Raw genomic sequence first — 21,266 nt, forward strand, 5'->3', positions numbered from 1 at the left:
ACAGACAGTACTGTCTGTAGCATCATGGTCGGAGAAGCCGGTAATTCGACTCATGTCTCCTTAATCTGATGGAGCATGGTCATGGAGCATGGTCATTTTATGATTTAGTATTGTCAATTTGTTACATATTGTACCTTTAAGACCACCATTTAAAAAGGTCCCAAGAGAAGAGGGGAGTTAACACAAATGTATAGAAAATAAACTTACCCCATCTAGTAAGGTTTTGCCTAAGTGGTGGCGGGGGTCCTTCCGGAAGGGGAACTCGAGGTTGGCAATGTGGAAGATGGTGTTGTCTCTGTCTATCATGTGTACGTCGTTCTTGCCGTTGATTAGCATCATGTATCTGTCATGGCACAGAACATAATACATGGTTATAAAATCAGACAGCTACTACTGCTGCCAGTGATGACATGAACCCAGGAAGATTTGGTGTCAAAGTACTTCAACCCCCCTTCCTCTCTTTTGATAAAAACAAGAGGAAACCAGGGACCATACATATTGAGATTTGATCCAATGTGGTTCTACCCATTCTTTGGTGGTGGGCTCTCTAAAGCGAAGACCACCCATGATGAGATGCAGAAACTGAGTGTTTAGTATGAGCCTTGGAGACAGTAGAAGAGGCGCTTTGAAATGTCACTCCCACGCCTTCTGCTAGCGTGGTCTCGTTAGCGACGGCTCCTATTGTCAAGAGGGTTACTCGCCCCTCGTATATTTTTCAGTTGCCATGTCTGACAATGGTAATGAACTGCAGCAGAGATAGAAAATAAACAATCCTGGATTGGGTTCTCTGTTTTGAAGGCACAGCATTTGTTGTTGCTAATGAGGAAAAAACAATTTAAGATATACAACTGGGGATGATGTAAAAGGGAATAAACAGACAGGTCACATGCTGCAACACAAACTTCAGTTTCTCCCCATCGCTTAAAATAGCTTTAAAACGTGGAGGTAGCAGGCGTTGCTACATGGGTTCACGGCACTTAAAGATTTAAAGATGCAACACCTACTTCTCATTTCTGGAACACGTATAGGTATTTCCTTTGTTTAAGATGGATAATATGAAAGGGTCTGAAATTAATGTTTTTGAAAGGAAATAGAAGAAATAGAGGAACATGCTTTGTAAGTATTATTTATTATCTTTGTATCAATTTATCTAAAAACAAAATACATTTTCCTGTTTAACCATTTTCATATTTCATTTGAATTCATTATTCTGGTTCCATAGAAGCTCATATCAAGAGGCGGGTGTTTACACATATTGAGTACTGCAATGTATTCCTCCCTGATCAATCACTAGCGGGCAGGGCTCGTTAACATTTTCAATCCTCTTACCAATACCTGCTATTCAATACCAATTCCTCATCAATATAGATATAATTCCAGTCAAGGCCAAACTGATCTACCATTTGACAGCACTAAAGATATAACAGGCAGTTTGTTATTCCCTCAATCGAATCATCTGGAATTATGTTGAAAAATAAGGTCTGCATGACCGTTTCAATGAAAAATGTAAACTATACACATAACACTTTCTCAGACATGACACAAGGACAGCTAATGTATAAAATGGATACATAAATCTGATGCAAAGTTGAATTAAAATAGGGAATTATGTAAGAATAAAATTTGTTTGTTATGTCAAAGCAAGAGTAGGCAATTTATTTAATTATTTTAAATGTCATATTTATTGAAATTCTCTTTACAACCTAGACAGCACTCAATGACTCAAATTCTCATACAGAAATATTATAATACGAAATTTATAGCACAATTATAATAGGTATCTGTGGCTGTCGCAGTACTGTATTAAGCCTGTCAACTCATTTCATTCAGGTCAAGTGAAGTCTAACTCCACGTACTCTGCCGTGAACTCATTGCACAGGACCGGATTAATCCACAAGACAAGGCAGACCTAGGGATGTGGTTCAGGGAAGTGGCTTTGGAGGTACGCCTGAAGGGAGGGGCGGGATGTTTTCGGTTGGTTACCTTCAAAATCTAGAATTCTCTGGCTGGTATCCCCAAATTGCCAACTTAGCTTTAATAATAATAATTTACAGTCTGCAGGCAAACAAAGTGCCTGTGACCAAAAATGACTAATTTGGCTTTAAAGATAGAAATGTACCAGTTTGGTCGAATGAATGAGTGATTTGAGCAGCGATAGAAAATGCATTCCATTTAATAAGCAGGTTATTTCTAACCAATTTGTTTTGGTGCAAACACAAGACTGTTTTTCACTGAGGCAAAGTAAACAGATCCTTGAAGTTATAGTGAATTCATTCACTATGAGGTCTACTGCTGTCAGAGAGATGTATTTCATGTCACAGACCCTGAGAACATAGGACAATACATTAATAGCCACAAATTAATAAATGTCATCATTGACGATTACACATGCTCAGAAATGTGTTGAGCACGATTGCAAGCCTCTGGTTCTGAACCTGTACCTTTCATGCAATCTGGCTCTTTATCACAAAATACATGCTGAGTGGAACAGGATGGCGTAATGTGGAACATGCTAGTAGCTCCATTACTAAAGGTTAAGCATCCTAATCCACACAGCGTAAAATGAAGAGACATTAGCCTGCCACCTCATTATGAGCGGCCAGTGCCATACTACAAATGACTATATATATTCGATTGCGCTTAAGCTTAAAATGGTGGATCGCTGATACCTTTGTACAAAAGGTTTCCCCTCAGTGTATTGCAAGCCCGCCTGGACTAAGTTGACCCCCCCAGTTGTTGAATTGTACATATATTTATATACACACATATATATATATATATAAAATGCTTTTTTCAGCTTCAGTTACAGTGGGCAGCTGGATTAGAAACAGAGTTCTTAACTCACCGATATGACTGTGCATTCGCTATGCATTACTTTAAGACACGTTTGATGGCAGAAAATGGATATTTTCTATGTCCCCCTTTGCGAGGTCTGCACATAAGCCTGAGTATTCACTGTTCTTTGTATTTTATGAGCTTCTGTCGACATTTACCACTTATTTCCAAGTTGGGTGTTAGATTATATGTCAGATAAGATTACTCTAATTTTAACCCTTTCAGATTATATCCTCAACGCTGTGAGAGGACGAATGATGAAGGAAGCTTAAAAAGACTAAGAAGAGTTAATACTCCAGTGAGCGCTTGCTTTCACCTTTTCCCTCGATCTTAAAGGTTATGTGTGTAGAATTTGGTAGCAACTTCTTTCATATTGCAACGAATTGAATGCCAGTATTTTGTATAGGTATTCTTTAGGGTGCAAGTAGGTATCTCCTTTCAGCGAAAAAGCATTATTCATTATTCATCACCAAGGGCGATTTTTCAGGGCTCTAGCCTGCAAATAAATCAGTTCAACCAATCACAACCTAGTATCTAGGTCATAGTCCCCATGGTCCCTGTGCCTATAAAGGCTTGATTTTGGATACCAACTTGATGGAAAAGCCTGATTGTGTGGTGAGCCGATGAACACAGACGGGACTACATAATTCTACCAACTGTACGGATGTGCCAGTATTAACCGGGGCCACTTTTAGAGTGTCCCATCTGGATTGGATCAAGCATGTATAAGATCAGTGTTGATCTCTTGGTTGATCTAGCACAGCCAAACAGGACTTCAATGAATTGAGTTTATTGTAGAGCAAAAGCTTTGATATTGAATGAAAATGATTGATAGCTTGGATTGAGGTGTGGTCACGTTGTTGATATTGCAGGCATATATGCAAGGCAGATGGTCAGTGAGCTTCGGGATGACTTGCCAAATAGATACTATAGGAGCCAACGAAGAGCCATTGTTCGAATCTTCTAGAGAATTTTTTTGACTGCCTACCTCATCCCCTGACAAAGGCCAATCAGTTCCCCTCCCCAAGGTTAACCAAAACATTTACACTGGAATAAGACCAAAACCGTAAGGGCGGGAACGCAAGAAGATCTTGCTGCAGGTCAAAAAAGAGAAATGACTGTGCCCCTGAAAAATACAGTGGATTGGCCCTTCTAATCGCAATGTGTGAAATGATTATTGTTCATTAAGTATAACTGAAAACATTTACAAGGGTGTGCATTATTTTTGAATAATGGCACACCACGTCTTACAATGGTTCCAAATCAATGCGCTACAAAGCTACAATAACAAAAACTGCATTTTCTATTCATTTTGTTTGTGCTTTTCATCATTTCCCTTTTTTCCAGAGATGATTTCTTTCTGGTGCTAAAGGGGTGCTCGACGGTATAGAACTCACAACACAATTAGCCACCGATACAATGAAGCATTTATGGAGCAAGCCGACAGCATGCATCGGACGCAAGTGCTCTGAGACAATAAAAGCATACCATCCATCACCACACAACATATGCAACAAAGGTTTTTTGTCAATGTTTTGAAAAAATGTAACGTTATTACTTGCAACAAAGAGATACCATAAGCAAATTCAAATTGTATTATATCTATTAATGTTTTGATTGATAATAGGTGGTTATCTCGTTGTTAGCCAATTATCTTCCATTATTAGGATAATTATTTAGGATAAACCTTCTGACTGACAGGGGCCTAAATGGGCCCCTAAAAGCCTTCCCCTTTAAAGGCAGGCCTGTCCAGTTGCTAGTGTGTAGGACACAAACACACATAATAGAGAGCTTTCATTACATGGAGACACATGCTGAATGGAGTCCAGGCCGAAAATCGAGTTTTTTCATTATTGTGAGACGCTTCGAGTGCGTCCCCTCCACGGCCAGGGAACGGCTCAACAGAGAGCTATGTCCGTGACCCTTTCCTCACCTCGCTCCCTGCGACACTCCGCCGCCCACCCGTCCTGAAATAGGTGCTCGCCAAAATAATTCAGGGTTAAAAATTGTAGGAGGGGAGGCCGACCCCTCTCACAGTGGCGGGTTTGAGGTCACCCAACCCTGTGGGGAATACAAGACGCAACGGTGCTGCTACCGTGCAGGTACAGGTGCTTAGAGCTTACGCACGATGGGGCGTGGCCTACGGAGACTGCAGAACCCCCCCCCCCAGATCACACTGTTGGCTGTGTGAGTCAGACTCTGCACCACCACAGCGGAACAGACTCAAGGAACATTAGAATTGCAATTTGAATATTATTCAATGAGAGAAAACAAACAAAAATCGAATTGGTAATTTAAAACATTAGACATACCATGTTTAAAACATGGAAATCAAATCAAACATGATGAAGATAATTAGGCCTGCCAAGCTTAGTTCCATGACCCGATGCAAACACCAAACAGAAACAGCAGCTGCTGTGATGCGTTGTGTTTCAGAAGTAAAACTCTAGCACAAAAAACTTTTCGTTGAGAGACAGCAGGTATTATAATTATATAAACAAATAATAACAAATCATGCAGTTGAGAATTCTACTCTGTGCGAATGGCATACACAATTATTGTACTCCATTTGGTTTAGATTAATCCTACTTAATCTAAACCTACTAATTTAGTTTGACATTCGATAATTGCCAATTTTTGGATCCTAACATTCGTCCCTGCACCGGCGAGAGTCACTCATTGAATACAAATATGGAAGACGGCTAAAATAGTAGAAAGTAGTATTTAAGATTCTCAGCAATAACTCCTAATTAAGCTCTTAGGCTTGAAGTGTGTACTACTAGTCACTACTGAAAAAAATGTCCAGTTTTGGACAAGACTAATCTGAAAGAAATCTTTTTTTTCCACGAGCCACTTTGTTTTGCCAGCAAAAATAAGGCGACTATCGTCAAACTAAAATCCCGGCGTTGTGCTTTAACTGCATCTTGGTGTGACTCTTGAAACAGACAGAAGTGGGCTGGCGGTCAGGCAGACTTTGTGGGCTCCGACATCATGCTTGATTACTTGGCACGTGCCGAGTTCACAGTTGTAGGCACAGATGGACGCATGCGTCTTTTGTCCCGTGAGACATTTTGCGCATGATCGAGGTGATCTGTACAATTTCAGGTCAGCATTCAGAGTTTCACCAACAAAAAATAAATCCGAAAGCAAAAATTGCTAATGAAAGAAAAATTTAGGAAGGAGAAAGAATTGACTTTTACAAAGTGAACTTTCTTCAAATAATATCAATCTGGAAGGGCCCGTCTTCTGGGAGTCACATGCTGATGATCAACTAGGTTTGTCAGATGCAAAACGGTCCCCCGCGGTTTAATCAGCTAGATACCCATGGCTAACACTGTCAATTGCATTGGCATACAAAGCGCAGGAAGACACTAAGTGCTGTCCAACTCCCAGTAGAGCGCCTTTTGAGCAGCAAGGGACAAATCACCCTTGTGCCATCTTCACATCTACTTCTGAGACAGAAGATAATGGGGGCCACCAAAGAGCCGCCTCTGCTTCTATCCAAACGACTCCTCCGGCGTGCCCCTTGATTAATACGAGTGCGTGTCCCCGTCCTCCTGCTGATCCACCCCTTTCCTCAGAAGGATGCGGCCAGCCTTTCATTTGCCATTATCCACAATTCCCCGTCTGCACGTGCACCTTGGTCCTAATGAGGAGTGGGAGCAGTCTGCTCGGCTGGACTGCAGCCCAGCAGCCTGACTGACAGCCCGCTAAGCTCCTTGCCCCCCCCCCCCCCCCCCCCGCTTGAGATCGAATCCACCGGCGGTGCACATCATTAGTGCCGAGGCCACATTAAGAAGTGCCTCATGGTTAACATCCGTATTGAATCAGGTCCCTTCTTCAAGTGGGCAAGAGCTTAATAGTAGCTTAATGTTCAACAAGTCCAGGTTGTAGAATGCAAAACAATTATCACAAATAATCACAAATGATCTTAAAGATTGTTAATGATCCCGTGAATGAAATTGGACCGACTTTACAAAGATAAATGTGCTTGAGCATATTCTATTGAATAGGATTATCCCCTTGGGCACACCATGAGGGCATTTGTTTTTCAGTTTGAGATAGCAAGTCACTTTGGCAAATAATTTGCCTAGACTTCAGGCTCCCTCAGTTGTGATTATTACTCTCAGCAAGGCAATCGTCTTAGCTGTTCTATTGGAAGCCTATGGAAATCCCTCCGGTGGGAGTTTGGCTGGCACACAAGAGATAGTAGAACACTGCCTTTTAGCATAGCATTCAAGGGGTCTGGGTGTACAATGCTTGCACGGAAAGAAGGATTCAGGTCTCTATATGAATCTGAGGTTGGATGTGGAAAAATTTAAAGATGAAAGATTTGTGTGTAGTATGGATATTGAGCAGAAAGTAGATCCAAGATAATATTTACCACTGGCATCTGTTGGTTCTACAGCAGATAACCAACACTTATAGCCTAAAATGTGGTGAGTATGAAATAATTCATACACAAGTTGTGTAATCTTTCATGTAAAATAAATCCTACAATTCGGAGGAATTAAAGGAAATACCAAAGAGCTTAACGTAAAACAAAATTATGGAAAAGTGGAAAGCATTCTTATCTTAACGACAATAGAAAAGGCGATTTAGCAAAATGAAAAATGCAAGTTTGCAAAAAGAAAATCTTGCTCGACCACCTTGCAGAAAAGACTTCTATAAAAATGTAATTTCATGTCTAAAGCCGCCATAATGGATAATTCCTTTATGGAAATTCTTTATATAATCCATATGGGCCAGGATTGGGGTGAGAATTTAAAATGAAGATCCTCACACAGCATACCCTGCAAACATCTACTTAAATGCAAACACACTCAACTTCTTAGCTACATTCATCAACACATCTACTGCACGACCTCCTGTCAACGGTGCTGCTTTTTTCACAAGTAGAGAATATTGTGTAAGATGTAAATAAGGACACAAATTGCTTTCAGAAATTGGTACTGGCAGTTTCGGGTTACCGGGTAGCTTTATTACACCCACCAAATCTGATTGTAAGGAGCTAGCGAAAGTGTGAATGAAAAAGTATGGTGTCTAGTGGGGATGTATGCGGGTGTCTAGCCTAAAAAGGCTGTTTTGTTTTCCTGTAATTAACACTTGCTCTCAACCCTTTTACTTTAGTGTTTTTTTAATGTGCCCATTTTACTGCAACAGGTTTTTAAAACCATACAAATCTCCCATGAACGTTCAGCATACTTAAACAAATGTTCCAGCGAGACAAAAGTAAACAAAACCACTAACGCAACCAAATGTATTTACCAAGACAAACGTATTCCTAAGCTGAATTCACTGTTCTGTGTACCCTACGCTTGCAATCGTGGGGTACACTGGCTGTTGAAGAATAAACAAAACTGTCCGCCTGTTCCCGGCCTGATCAGGAGAAAAGTGTGACACGTTGCTGAGCCCCAGGCAGACTAGATTCAGGCTCTGTGATGAAGGGATCTTCAGTGGGGCATGAATGGGACAATCCTATGTCTAGAGGTGATGACTACAGAACCGAAACGCTGTAACAAAGGCGTTAAAGTGGGGCCAAAAGAGAGGCGATCCCAGGTCAGGTTCCAGAAGCCAAAAACCTGTATGTATGACATGTATGTTATTAGCCTATATTATAGTATATCACATAAGGCTTATAGAAGCCTATATTCTGTATATTCATTGTCTTCATTGTGGAAAGTGAATTTATTTTCTAGAGGCGGGTGGTCATTAACTGCTCAATTCTGAAATGAATCACCGATAGATGATTATGTGTCATTTTCCCATCAATGAAACTGCGGGGGGAAAACAACAACTACTAAATCAAGAAAGTGATTGGCACGAAGGGAGTGAGGTAGACTGACAGCACCAAATTATATTGTACAATGGCGAGAAACTATGTTATTTAGTTATACCCGACAGCAATTTCATGTTTGCCATTTTCTGAGGATTTCTTAGATGAGGTCACTGATATATCACATAAGAGATGAGGGGAAAGAAATAGTCATGTAGGAATCAGGATTCTTTGCTTCAAGAAAATAATCGCGCCCCAAATGGCATTGTTATCTGGATAACATATATGGATGAGTGGAAGCCTAATAATGCTACCGTCCTAGACTACAGTTAATTCACCAAGAGTTAATCTGAATGTTCTGTTAAATATTCATTAAAATAATGACAGCGGACCTTTAGAACCTGAACCCCAGTGCTCTGAAGAAAACCAATTATATTAAGAATACTTGCACAGTCCCACACACGAAATACCATGTGCACATTTTACCAAGGCACAACAAATTAGCCTTGCTTCATAGCTTTCAACACAAATTGTTCAAGGGAGTCGGAATTATTCAAATAGGTGGCACAAAAGGGCATATCCCGAGTGTGCCGTCAAGTGATAGCGAGCCCTGCTCATTCATCCGGATCCCACGGTGGTTATCAAACGAATCCCATCTGAGCTTATCAGGGGGATTCTGGTGAGTCGCGGCCCGGCATGAGTGAGACACAATGGCTTCGTGTCCATACATCTATCCGTTACTTGCAGCCTGAAAAGCATTTCCCTCTCTATTCTCATTCTTTCTCACGCTCTGGAGTTTCATGCCGTCATCTCTCCTGCACCATCCCTTGCTCTGCCTGGTGTTCTCACAACCTCTCAAAATCTTTTTTTCTTGCGTTGCTTCTCCGGTGCAATTACACTGTCTGTCTCTCCCTCTCTCTGTCTGTGGTTGGCTCTCATTTCTCCTGCTTTTACCCACCTCTTGACGGCGATAACAAGCCTTTCCTGTCAGATAACACTCGAAATAGCAGGAGGGGAAGATGGGCTGCCATGGGTTGAGGTAGAAGGGGGCACATTTTTCTTTAGTTTTGTTTTCTAACGGCAGGTTTGCAGAAAATGATCATTAATGCAAATGTTCAATCTTGGACAGGAGCCAGATTTGCACTCTCCGCGTCCTGCCCTGCCATCACTAGACATTAAAGAACTTTGTGTAAAAATACACAAATTGACTGCAATCATTAAATATTCAGCAGTGCCAACCGTTTTTTCTTCCTGCCCGGCAGACAGTAGCTCGCAGTGGACTGACTGATCAGTGCAGCCAAGAGTCCCTGGGTTAGGTACGGCGTCGTTCGCACTCTAACTGTTCTGGTTGTGATTGTTGTTTTTCATCTTCCCCTCCAGCTCTCTGTCCAGATCCACCCTCTTGATGGGTGGCTTTGTCTGGGGTACCCGGGCATGCAGATTGGGTATCTGGACGCCATCTGGACGATTGGTCACCAAACTTCAAGCCAGCCCGTTTCAATCCACTCCAGGATATAAACGTCTACCTTTTTCATGTGCTTCCATGAGCATGCTCGCTCTCTTATTTACTGAACAGCACATACCTTTGTACCAGAGCTTTAGTCAACGGCATAGCCGGTGTATGTTATAGTCATTTACTTCCCAGATAAGATCCAGCTATAGGGAGTCTGGTTTTGTTCTTTTAAGTGAATTGATTTGGCACCCCCTTCGGTTCTTCCCTTCCCCAGTGTTGCTAATTTTGTTCATATTCAATTGTCACAGCAAACATTAAACCATTTTGATACACCTTTAACTGTTTCTACCATAGTCTTGGTGAGATTGTTTACCATCTGCAGGTTTAACATTTATGTCCCATTTACCACAGACAAAATCAATTAGGGTCGTAACACTATCGCTCCAACATGGAGAAACTATTAAAGCACAATTGCCCAAAAACCCAACAGCAGGAAAACCAACGTAGTGTGCCTTTCATTCGCCTGAGGACTAGAGCAATAGGATCTGATGGGGGCATCAAGTGAACCAATTGGGCAGCGCGAAGGTAAACCACTGACTCAGAGAAATAACAAAGTAGGGTTGTTGTTGGTTTTCTTCCTTGACAAATGTAATCCTCGAAATGCTGCGAGTTAACAAACACTCGTAGTTAACAAACACTTAATTATTACATTATTATCAATCAATTAGTCAAATTATTATTAATGCCTTTAGATATATATGCATTCCTTAGTGTTTGGACTAGCACACAGCCATTTGCTTTACTCTTAATGACTATACATATTGTGTACATTTCAGTACCCAAAAAGGAGTTATGCCCTAAAATAGCATTTATTGCACAGGAGAAAATGTTTGTGATACACTCAAAAGGTTACACTTGGCTGGCCAGGCACTAATGCCGCCTCAGAAGACACACATCATTTGATATGTTTCTTCAAATCGGCCGATGTTCAGCATGGATTTAGAACATTACATTGGGATCATTAGGGCAAACATAAAATCCATTTGTGTCTGCATTATTGAAACAATCATCTAGGGCTGACCCCGTTTAAGAATTGCATTAGTCGACTTATAGCAATCCATCCCGACAATCAGTTGATGATAGTCACAAGTGTGCTGATAAAACGTAATCATATATATATTTAGTTTAAAAATTAAAGTCTACTTAATATAAGGGCTGCACGAAATACCCCTTCCAAATCTCCACACGCATCAAAAGTCAGTTTTAATATGCATAATATACAGACTATTTGTATTACACCCACACGGAAGCATTGCTTCACCTGCTTTTAATGTCGCAGAGCTAGAGCGAGGCTGCTGTTTAGGGCAGGGTATTTTGGAATGGGCCTTGTGGCCAACCGATGGCTCTACAGAGAGGAGTGCTGCTGCCCGACTTGTCTCCTGGGCAGGTACACCCCCCGCTAGACGCGCTGGGACTCACACCGCTTATCACGTCTGCGGCCCCCAGCGTCAGCTCGCTGTCATTCGGAGTGTGCCTATCTGTTGAACATCAAATACCTTTCCCAAGTACTTTGAACTGCATAAGCTGAGATTGAGATGCGCAATGCTATAAATACACAACCACACACCGACGCTTTGCTGCTTTGAATTTAATTTCTGTTTTGACGTCAGGCTGATGTTTGCGGGCGGCCATGAATGTAAAACTTGACAAACGCTCCACCTTCCTGGGCCAGCCAATCAACATGGGCAAACTATTTCATTTTATGATCAACAACAAATAAACCTGGGACACTATAATAACAATGAAAGCACATGCTCATCATCAGACAAAATGAGAACACTGTATCAGCCCTGAGACTAATTAGTCGACACGTCAAGTATGAGGAGCCCTACAAGCATAAACACTATCAATAAGATATTACATGAAAGCAGTGTTTATGCTGAACAGAAACACTTTGTTGGTCAATCCCTGTTTTCAATCAGCCAGCCGTGAAATCCAACCCACCTTGTGCCGTCTGCCTTCCAGCTGACCTTGTAGGGTTTCTGTTCCAGAAAGCGAAGGTTGCGCCTGTCCATGGAAACTGGCTGAGCACCCGGAAACCCGCTCCTGGCACCCGTGTGGACGTGCAAACACACACAAGCGCGCACGCACACACACACACACACACACCAGCTTGTGAGTACAGCGTTGACTCAAAAGCTTTTATCTTTTTGTATCTCGCTGAGTGATGCGATTACAAAAGCCATTACAAAGTAAAACAATGGGCGAGATGAAATGTAACCAACATTAACGCACAACTGCCATATGCTAACAATTGAACGTCAGAGCATTGTTGCAGCAATCTCCATTGATGTAGGCAGTGTACACAGCAGCCTCGCAGGCACAGAACCCAAATCAATTCTTGCCACCCATCAACAGCTGCAACTTGCTTGCACCAGACTCGGTTTGTAATACAATGATTAAAATGGCACACGTCAATCCATCTCAGATTTAAAATGTGTTGAACGTCAATCAACCGGTGTGGCACATTGTTATGACCCAAACTACATTTGAATGCACGGGCAGAGCGAATTCATGAGAACGGCACTTGTATAACTAGGAGTGTTGGTGGAGTCGACGGGAGCGGGTCCTCACTTTTCCCACTCGGCAAACTCCTGACACTTCCTCTGGACCTCTCCCAGCTTCGGCTGCGTGGTGAGCTGCGTCACTCCCCTCACCGCGACGCCTTCCAAGAACACCGCTCCCTGTGGGGGTTGGGACAGAGCCAGGGGTGGGTCAGTGCTGCACCTACGATACCTTCGCTCATCCTCCTCCAGGCTCCCTGGCCCGTCCTCCCACCGGAGAAGGAGGCTTCCTCCAGGGGTCTTTCCCTGAGCCGCTTCCTGTATTTGCAGACACCACTGCTTCCCTCTGGCATGCAAACATGCCATGTGCATTGGGATGCCTGCTGAAACAGTCTAGGTCAAAACAGCCACCCTCCTGAGTTCCCTCTGAGCCAGTTAGACGCCACTATTATGGAAAAAGTTAGGGGAAGGAAACAAATTGGTCAGGTTTTCCCAGGGAAGAAAGCGTAGTGGAGGGGGAAGTGGTCCCGAAAGAGCACATGGCTGTCGCCTTCATTTGAATTGTCGATACAAATTCACCCAAAAGTCACCCAAAATAATTAATGTGCATTGTTATCACAAAAAATAACTGGATATGGAGACTTGGAGCTAGTGTTTATACTGATTTTGAAAATACTCCCCCCAAAGTTACTCCCACACCTGTGGAGGAGCTAAACTATGTGCACATATGAGATTTACAGGCAAGATTCTCCAAGCATGTAAGCAAAGAGATGCCTTGATTGTTCAGAAAATTGGCAGGATTGGTCTAAGATCAAAATAGCCTCATACAGAGGCAGGCAAAGAGGATCACTCAAAAAGAGCATTTTTTATTAACAGCTGACGGATGGCTATGTCATTTCTAACAAACTACACTCAAATTATAGCCATTAGATCATATATCATTAACCTAGCACCTTGAATACAGCAATTGCATTTGGTCTACATATTAACCGAGGGAAAGACATAATCATTATGACAAGAAAACAAATACCTCAACAAGGACATTTTTCATGTTAATCTAATGAGATATGATATAAGCCTTGACAGGTGAATTCTCTGCAACAGCGCTTAAAAAAAAGAAAGAAAGCCAATCCGAACCAGCTGTGCATGTGAACCAAAACAAGCGATCTTAATGGGATAATTCGTGGTCAAAGTCTATGGGAAAGCAGTCTCACCTGAAAACTGAAACAGCAAAACAACGCTAAGGTTGGGATAAACAGATCCCTAGTCCGGTCTCAAGGTCAACCGACTCAAGTTAGTTACACTCAGAAATAACCGCACAAATCTAAAATCAATGGCAGAGCGGGGCCTCCTTCCCATCCTCCCCTCGTACAGGTCACCTGGGCGTGTCCCTCACCACTTTCAGCCGCTCCTTCTTGCGTTTGCCGGGCGCTGAGCCCGAGGAGCAGGCGGCCGGGTCCTGGCCGACAGCGTTTCCTTCGTCGTCCACATCCCCATTGCCTTCGTCTTCGTCAAAGCACCACTCGGGCAGCTCGGGGGCAGGGGGCGCGTCCTCCACCTCGCCGTAGCGACGGAACAGCTCCTTCAGGTACTCGCCCTTGTAGATCCCCGGAGCACGGGCTGCGGTGAACGCCGCCACCGCAGCCTCCACACTAGGAGAGATCGGGAAGCTGAAACACTCCTTGTGGTCTATTTTAATGAGGACTTCTGTTCTTGTACTATCAGGGGTTATCTGGTGAGACCGGATTTTGGGTGCATTTGATAGAACTCATTCACCTAATGGCTTTATTGGTTACCCCTTATCTCCACCGGCGCCTCTTGATCATAAACTTTTTCCTCTGGCAGGGAAACACTGCAGTATATATCAACCGAAGGTTTGCCATTGACGACTGTCAAAACTAAAAGATCACAAGCCTTGATTCGCAATGGCAAACGCGAGCCTCACCACTTTGACTGAAAATGATGACATCATTCTTCATGCATTGATTGTTTTCAACACACAAAGAAAGGGTTTGTTGACATGACGCTCATGGCGATGCAACACAGCATATTCGGTGTCTTTCTGTCTGTTGTTTAGTGCCCTTTGTTGCGGTCTGACTAGGGTGTCGTGGTGTGTAGTGGATGTGGGGCCCTTTTCGTTAACAGGAAAGGATTCTCTATGAATTGTGGCTTGAGTGGGTTTTTTTTGAGCGACTTATGCCGTCCAATTGGGAGCGAGGGGAGCTAACTGGCTCACCATCAAAGTGTACTGCCACAAAGGAACAGGGGTCACTATGGGATGAATGCAAGGCGGCCCACACTCTAAACTCCTTGAGTGTGCTGAAGTGGATTATGTGGAGAGGGGAGGAAATAGGTGGCATCTGAAGACAAATAAATAACAGAGAGGGTGGCCCTCGTTGACATCGTTCCAATTTGGAGAACACAAATCCTGGGCTAGTGATGTCAACTTCTCCCTGATTATTTTGCAGAAACAGAGTTAATGTTGCAGTCCGTGATATTCTACCACAGACATGAAACAGTGCTTTTGCGTAAAAAAATTGCCTTCCAGATCCCCTTGGAATTTTTAATTGGGTTACTATGCTACTACTTTATGCATGCACAATCACCACCTGCCCTGTAGCTTTGTCATTCTATAACTATGATAAAGAGCCAACTCATTATAGTGACAGAGATTTATAGAACAAGAACAATGATGGATAGTGTTTGGGAGCAGTGGAATGGTGAGCCTTACCTCCAGTCCATCTTCTCTACCAGGTAGGCACAAATCAGGAAACCCGTCCGATTGAAACCATGCGTGCAGTGAACCCCTACGGAAGGGCAACAAATCGGACGGAGAAGGAAGAGGAAGGGGCAATGAGAAATGGTGAAATAGTATCAAAGGAGATGGACAACATGGGTCTCACAAAACCCAACTTTCCAGTCACGTCGCTCTCCAGACGTTATGTGCTGAGCGGCTAAATACAAGCACTTACAAATGCATCAATGACAGCCACAAGATTCAATCCCTTTCCTGATCTAATCGCCATCTTCTAGTACTCAATATGGCATGATAGAATACAAAAAGTGGGCATTATTACCTCAAGAACCCTGTGGTTCTTTTCTTGCCGCTTCAAAAAAATGAGTCGATAACACTTGTGCCTGCGCCGTGACCAGGTTGAGCAAGTGCCTCAAGCACGCTGGCCATTAGGCCTCATTAGATACTTAATAGTCCAAGACGGGAAGACCAAGTTCCCCTTCCATTGAGCGTCTCGTTAAAGGCCCATGTCATAATTACTGTCTAGAAGTGGCTTGTGGACACATTAGGAACCTCGAGCTAGGATGATTAAAACAATCGAAGCGAACAAAAAGGTATTACAAATAGAAGACCTTGAGCACTGTGTGCAGGGAAGGGCCAGTGTGCAAAAACCCACACAAACAGAATGTCTTATATTCCATCTTCTAAAAAATATACTATTTTGATGTGAAACTGAAAAATACACTCAAACCTAGAAAAATAAATAACCATGTACAGAAGGAAAAGGGGGATAGATAATGAAAACCAAAACACATCTCCCTCAGACACAAGGCACCCCGACGTCACACAAAGCCGAGGTCTGGAACTATGCTGATAAAAGATAATAACCACCTCTGACTGCCCCCCATGCAGGAAATGGGAGGATGGGGCGTTTGCCTGGCAGAGTGCCATGCTAAATGAAGACTGAGCGTACATTTACAGGCCTGGGGACCAAAATGATCGGCCCAGCTGTCTTAATATCCGACTGCCACACCATGAGTGAAGGATCATAAGAGTGGCTAGAGTGTGTGTTTGTGTGTGTATGTGTGTGTGACGGTGCGGGGGGGGGGGATTGTGGCGAAAATGACACCCATACATTCTGTGTCGAGGTTCAAGTAATTTAATTTAGCCGATGCTGAGTAGCAACCATCTTTGGTTTGCAGGGGGTTGGGATGAGCATGGGAGGGGGTCTTTGCTGGAATACAGCGAGCCACAGTGAAAGAGAGCGCCCTGCTGTCCACCAATAGAAAAGCAGCTGCAGTAGGACGTGTGAACTACCAGTATGGGTGTGAATCATACAGAAAGACTGCTCTCAACGTACTGAGGGTCAAACCCATAAGCCATGATAGTAGCATATCATTCAGATGTGGTACGATGAGTGGGAAACTAAAACACGAAACATGTTTATTGAGTGACAAAAGATTAACCCTATCCCCCACTAAAACAAGTTTCCAGTGTATCTGGATGGTCATTGAATTTCACGCATCACACTTTATGATAATAGTTCCAAAAATGACACGAGTGATCTGCTTCTGGACTGGCATACATACTTCATTTGCGTACCGTTTTCTGGTATACTATTACAAAGCAAGCTAAAGTACGCAGACAAACTACTGTGTGGCGAGTGTGTGGCATACCAAAAGTTAAAATAATGCGTAAATAATTATTAAAGTGTAATATTATTTCATATTTCATTATTAGTCATCAAGGTTGCTGGTCTAGGGATTGAATGGTTATTATTCACATTGAAAAGGTTTCTTTTGTTAAGGCATATCCTGTTGCAATGCATTGTAGGTTATTCAATGGACTGATCCATAGCCTGCACTGAATCAAGGAATTTTGACAGAAACTGTATGGCATCCAAGTACCTTAAGAATACCTATTTTTTGCATAGTATGTGCTTATAGGATTTTGTACCTTGTACATACTATTCTCCCCTTTACTATTCTGGTATGCAATTTTGGATGCAGCCAAAGCAATGTATAATATTCTGAGTGAAGGGGAAAGTGATCCTGCAGCTCCCTCTAGTGAAGTATAAACTCAACAACATTGTACAGACAGGTCAAATTAAATAAATAATATGACTAATATTAGTCATCAATTTATTTGTACAACGGCAGAATTCTGCCGTTTAGTTTCCAATTGTTTCCTTACCAATCAGTTCTGTTGGGTTCTTCGTAATGAAATTTTCACACAGCTTGATAAACATCTTCGTCGTGTCCTTTGACGGACTTTCTCCATGGCTAAAAACAATATATTAAAAGGATGGAAGGGATTTGTTAAAATAAATACATTAAATAGGAAAAACTAATCAGCTGCCCCGAATTGGTGAGCATTTATTTCTCATACCCTTTACACTGAAGTTTCACATATTTTATGCCATCTTTTTCAATGTCATTGCGGTCATAAAAGCGGGTAGTGTTGGTCAAATCCACAAGCAAACCCATCTTGACCTGCAAAAAAGTGAAAAAAGGTGTTATTGTTTATAGACAGAAATAGGAAAAAGAACAAGCTAACTAATAATCAAATCCCACACTGTATGAACCACACTCGTACACTTGAAACTATGCCAAGTGAAATGCCCCTTTTAAGAGAACATTCTATCATTTTTATTCATATTGGCCTTCAATTGTTTTTCATCTCCAGTTTATGTATACTGTGTATTTTGAGAATAACTATGCAGTCATCAAGAACATTTGCTCATCTTACCTTGAGACTCTTTAAATAGTTTGACAGCATGCTAGGATGAAACCTATTCTCCTCTTGAACTTTGTCATCATATTTGGGCCCCAACATAGTTTTCATCGGCAGGAACTTTGCTAAAATTGAGTTGAAATAAATATGGTTAAAAAATATCCCAACGACTGCAAAGAAGGTAAGAATAAATTTCAAATTTAAATGTATTATTTAAATATATACCTATTTTTAATAGCTATAGCCGTTTTCACAGGGCAAAACAGATTATACGACTTCCAGTGACAATTATAACTTGAAGAATTGATTTTCTATTGAAGTACTCTTTTATTATTGTATTACATTGAATTAATACGTGGAAATGACTGACAAAGCACCATTAGATTACATTGTAATAATGCTGTTAACGCGAGACAAAACGTTATGTGCTATGTGTAACTAGATTCTGTCACTATTCAGTGAGGGGGGGGGATTTATAAACAATAACATGCAAGGGGTCCATGCCTGGCCCTTTGACACAAAGCTTAATCACTGTGCCTACGTGCAAGCACAATCATAAAGGGTCACATTAGGATGTCAGGGAGGGTTAAGTGCAGCCGTTACAGACTTATGTGAAGACCATCCAATGGGTTTGTTTTGACACGTGATTTCACCACGACAAAATGGCTAGCTGAGATTCTCTCCGTGCTTCTGCCAGTGACGAATAATAATGAGAACAACCCCTCTGAATAATGTTTTGTCAAACGAAAGCCAAACAGGCACATCGTGTCAGCTTCGCGCTGGCCATGGCTTGCATTCCCCGGTGTCACATGTGTCACTGGGCAGTTTAAAACACCATGAAATTGGCAGGCTAGCTAGTAATCCTTTAGTTGACTCTCACCGTCCACAGGTTGTCCTCTTCTGGGACAACTCCTCCACCGAGGAGGAGGCTCGGTGTGTGACATTGTGTACAGGGGAGTCTGTCGGACTCGTTGATATAGTGTTTAGTACCACGGTTCAGCGAAGCATCAGCAATTATGATCCAGTGGTCGCGACGTATCACGGTTGTCGTTACTCGAGTACCGCGGATCGAGGCCTTTGGTTTATTTGGAGGGTCATCTAGTGAACCGAGGAGCTTCAAAGTTTGTATAATCCTGCGCAAAGCAAAGCCTATGTAGTCTTACAACCCATCACCATCCCACGAACGGCATTGTTTCTGTAGTTGTTTTTATTTCTGTGCTGATGTTAGCAGCTAGATAGCATAACGTCAACTAGCCACTGTAAGCCCATTGATAAAGGTAAAGACGGCTAGCTGGCTAACAACTAGCTAGTCTTCTTCATGTTGATAACGTGGAGTCTTAAACTGCAGACGACTCATTACTGCCCCCCATAGAAAGAAAATGTAAATAATAATTTGTCCATCTCGCCTATAGTTAAATTAAAGTAACAGCCCACTATTTCCCTGACTGTTATTCTCATATTTATGATATGTTATTTATCAAACAAACCTCGATAAATAAATGAAATACAAGATCCTTAATTATCAGGCTACATTAAATACTATTTACCAGATATTTAGCTAAACAGAATTCTTCATGAGACTAATATTAACTTGTGATTCAAAATGAAATAATGTTACATATGTAAAGATAGGGCAAATCTGCTGAAGTAGGGGTAGAGTAGACTGTTAATGCCATTTTATGGGAAAGAAGCGACACCCTCCATTCCACCTAATAATAGTTTCTTCATCCAAACAAATTACCTCTGGCCGATACGGGCTGAACCTTTATTGTAAAACACAACCTGCCTTGGCTGTGGCTGAAAATAAAATTAGCCTATAGTGCTGCACGATTTGGTGAAAAAGTGCGATTATTATGGACAATATTGCGATTTGCGTTTACGATATAATAAACAAATGGTGTCATGCTTGCTTGGTTATCAAGGAAAATGAACACAGATTACTGATAATTTTAAAATGTTTCTCTCTCAACTCAAACATACAAACTTAAACTAGCATAAAAAATACAAAACTAAAAAAAAGTGTACAGTTCTGTTTTCAAAATAACAATATTTTACAAAATTAAATAAATAAGATTTTTTTTTAATTAAATCGCAGGCTTTTGCGGTTTTACATTCGCAAAGGCTGATATTGCGTTTGCGATTGCGATTCGGTTAACCGTGCAGCACTATTAGCACAGCCTTGCTGCCGATGGCTGTACAGATATGGAGGTCATCAAAATGTATTCACTTGTTTGAAGGCACTTTGAAGCTGCAGCTGGGCGGGCAGTGGTGCTATTGCTGGAGCACTTTGAATCAAGAGATTCAACTGGTGAAGACATATTTGATGTTGATTTGGAAATGAAGGAGGGCAATAGTATGGGAACAGTGAGCCATGTGAATATCTTCTGCAGAGTCAGCATCAAGGCAGCCAAGTGTCAATACAGAGGATCACAATCATTTATTATCTTCATAAGAGTAGCAAGAGAAACTCTGCCTCACATACAAACAGTCTGCCAGAAAGATTCTCAAGCTATCCACCAACAATATGTCTCTCTCTTGGCCAGTGTCCGCCTTCTTCAACAGGGGTATGCCCTAATTGTATTTTTTTTTTCAGAAGAAGTAGATGCAGGAACGTTTTTTCCTCCAAGCTCCTCCAAAATGGCCTCAAGGCTCCAGCCTCTGCACGGCCCTGCTGAGAGACCTTGAGTCACGTCTGTCTCCACACCAAACCGCCACCACCATGCCTATCTGAGAGGCCTAGGGCCACATCTGCCTCCACCAACAACCCTCAGTGTCGCAAGTCGGAACAGGCAATGTAAGTATGATTCGGAAGAACTTTGGCTTCAACTGTCCATTAACTACGTTATGCAGTTTTAAGCCTCAAACCAAACCAATCAGACGTACTAATAAAACATTTGATTCGGGGCAAAAAATAATTAGAAAAACGGAAAAAAGGCAAATGCTCATATTTTTTTTATGAACAAGTGAAGGAACCACTCATCCTATTAACCATTGCAGACTTTTACGCAGTGGTAACCAAATAGTTGTTGCTGACTGCAATCACCGCGTAATAACGTTGCTCGCTTTGATTCAGTCTTGTATTCCAGTTACGTATTCATTCATTCATTCAACATTATGTATTCCTAGCTTTATGCTACCAAAATGTAATTGCTATATAATGTATTTTTGCAT

At 42.0% G+C, this 21,266-nt stretch overlaps 1 protein-coding gene across 2 annotated transcripts in view; it reads right to left on the bottom strand.

Moving 5' to 3' along the window:
- rngtt (RNA guanylyltransferase and 5'-phosphatase) overlaps positions 1-19,352 on the bottom strand; it is a 65,197-nt gene extending 45,845 nt beyond the window's left edge. The window contains exons 1-9 of one of the 2 annotated variants that reach the window (XM_079754116.1): positions 18,976-19,352; positions 18,111-18,215; positions 17,751-17,854; positions 17,556-17,644; positions 15,360-15,435; positions 14,025-14,280; positions 12,699-12,808; positions 12,069-12,170; positions 208-343 (exon numbers count right to left, since the gene is read on the bottom strand). In XM_079754116.1, coding sequence (XP_079610242.1) covers positions 208-343; positions 12,069-12,170; positions 12,699-12,808; positions 14,025-14,280; positions 15,360-15,435; positions 17,556-17,644; positions 17,751-17,854; positions 18,111-18,206 — 969 coding nt within the window. In that variant the 5' untranslated portion in view covers positions 18,207-18,215; positions 18,976-19,352. Of the gene's footprint in view, positions 1-207; positions 344-12,068; positions 12,171-12,698; positions 12,809-14,024; positions 14,281-15,359; positions 15,436-17,555; positions 17,645-17,750; positions 17,855-18,110; positions 18,221-18,975 lie in introns of both variants that reach the window. The other variant, XM_079754115.1, reaches the window with a different exon arrangement.
- Between the last annotated feature and the right edge of the window lie 1,914 nt (positions 19,353-21,266).

The sequence above is a fragment of the Pollachius pollachius genome (assembly GCF_949987615.1).
Source record: "Pollachius pollachius genome assembly, chromosome: 16".
NCBI lineage: Eukaryota > Metazoa > Chordata > Actinopteri > Gadiformes > Gadidae > Pollachius > Pollachius pollachius.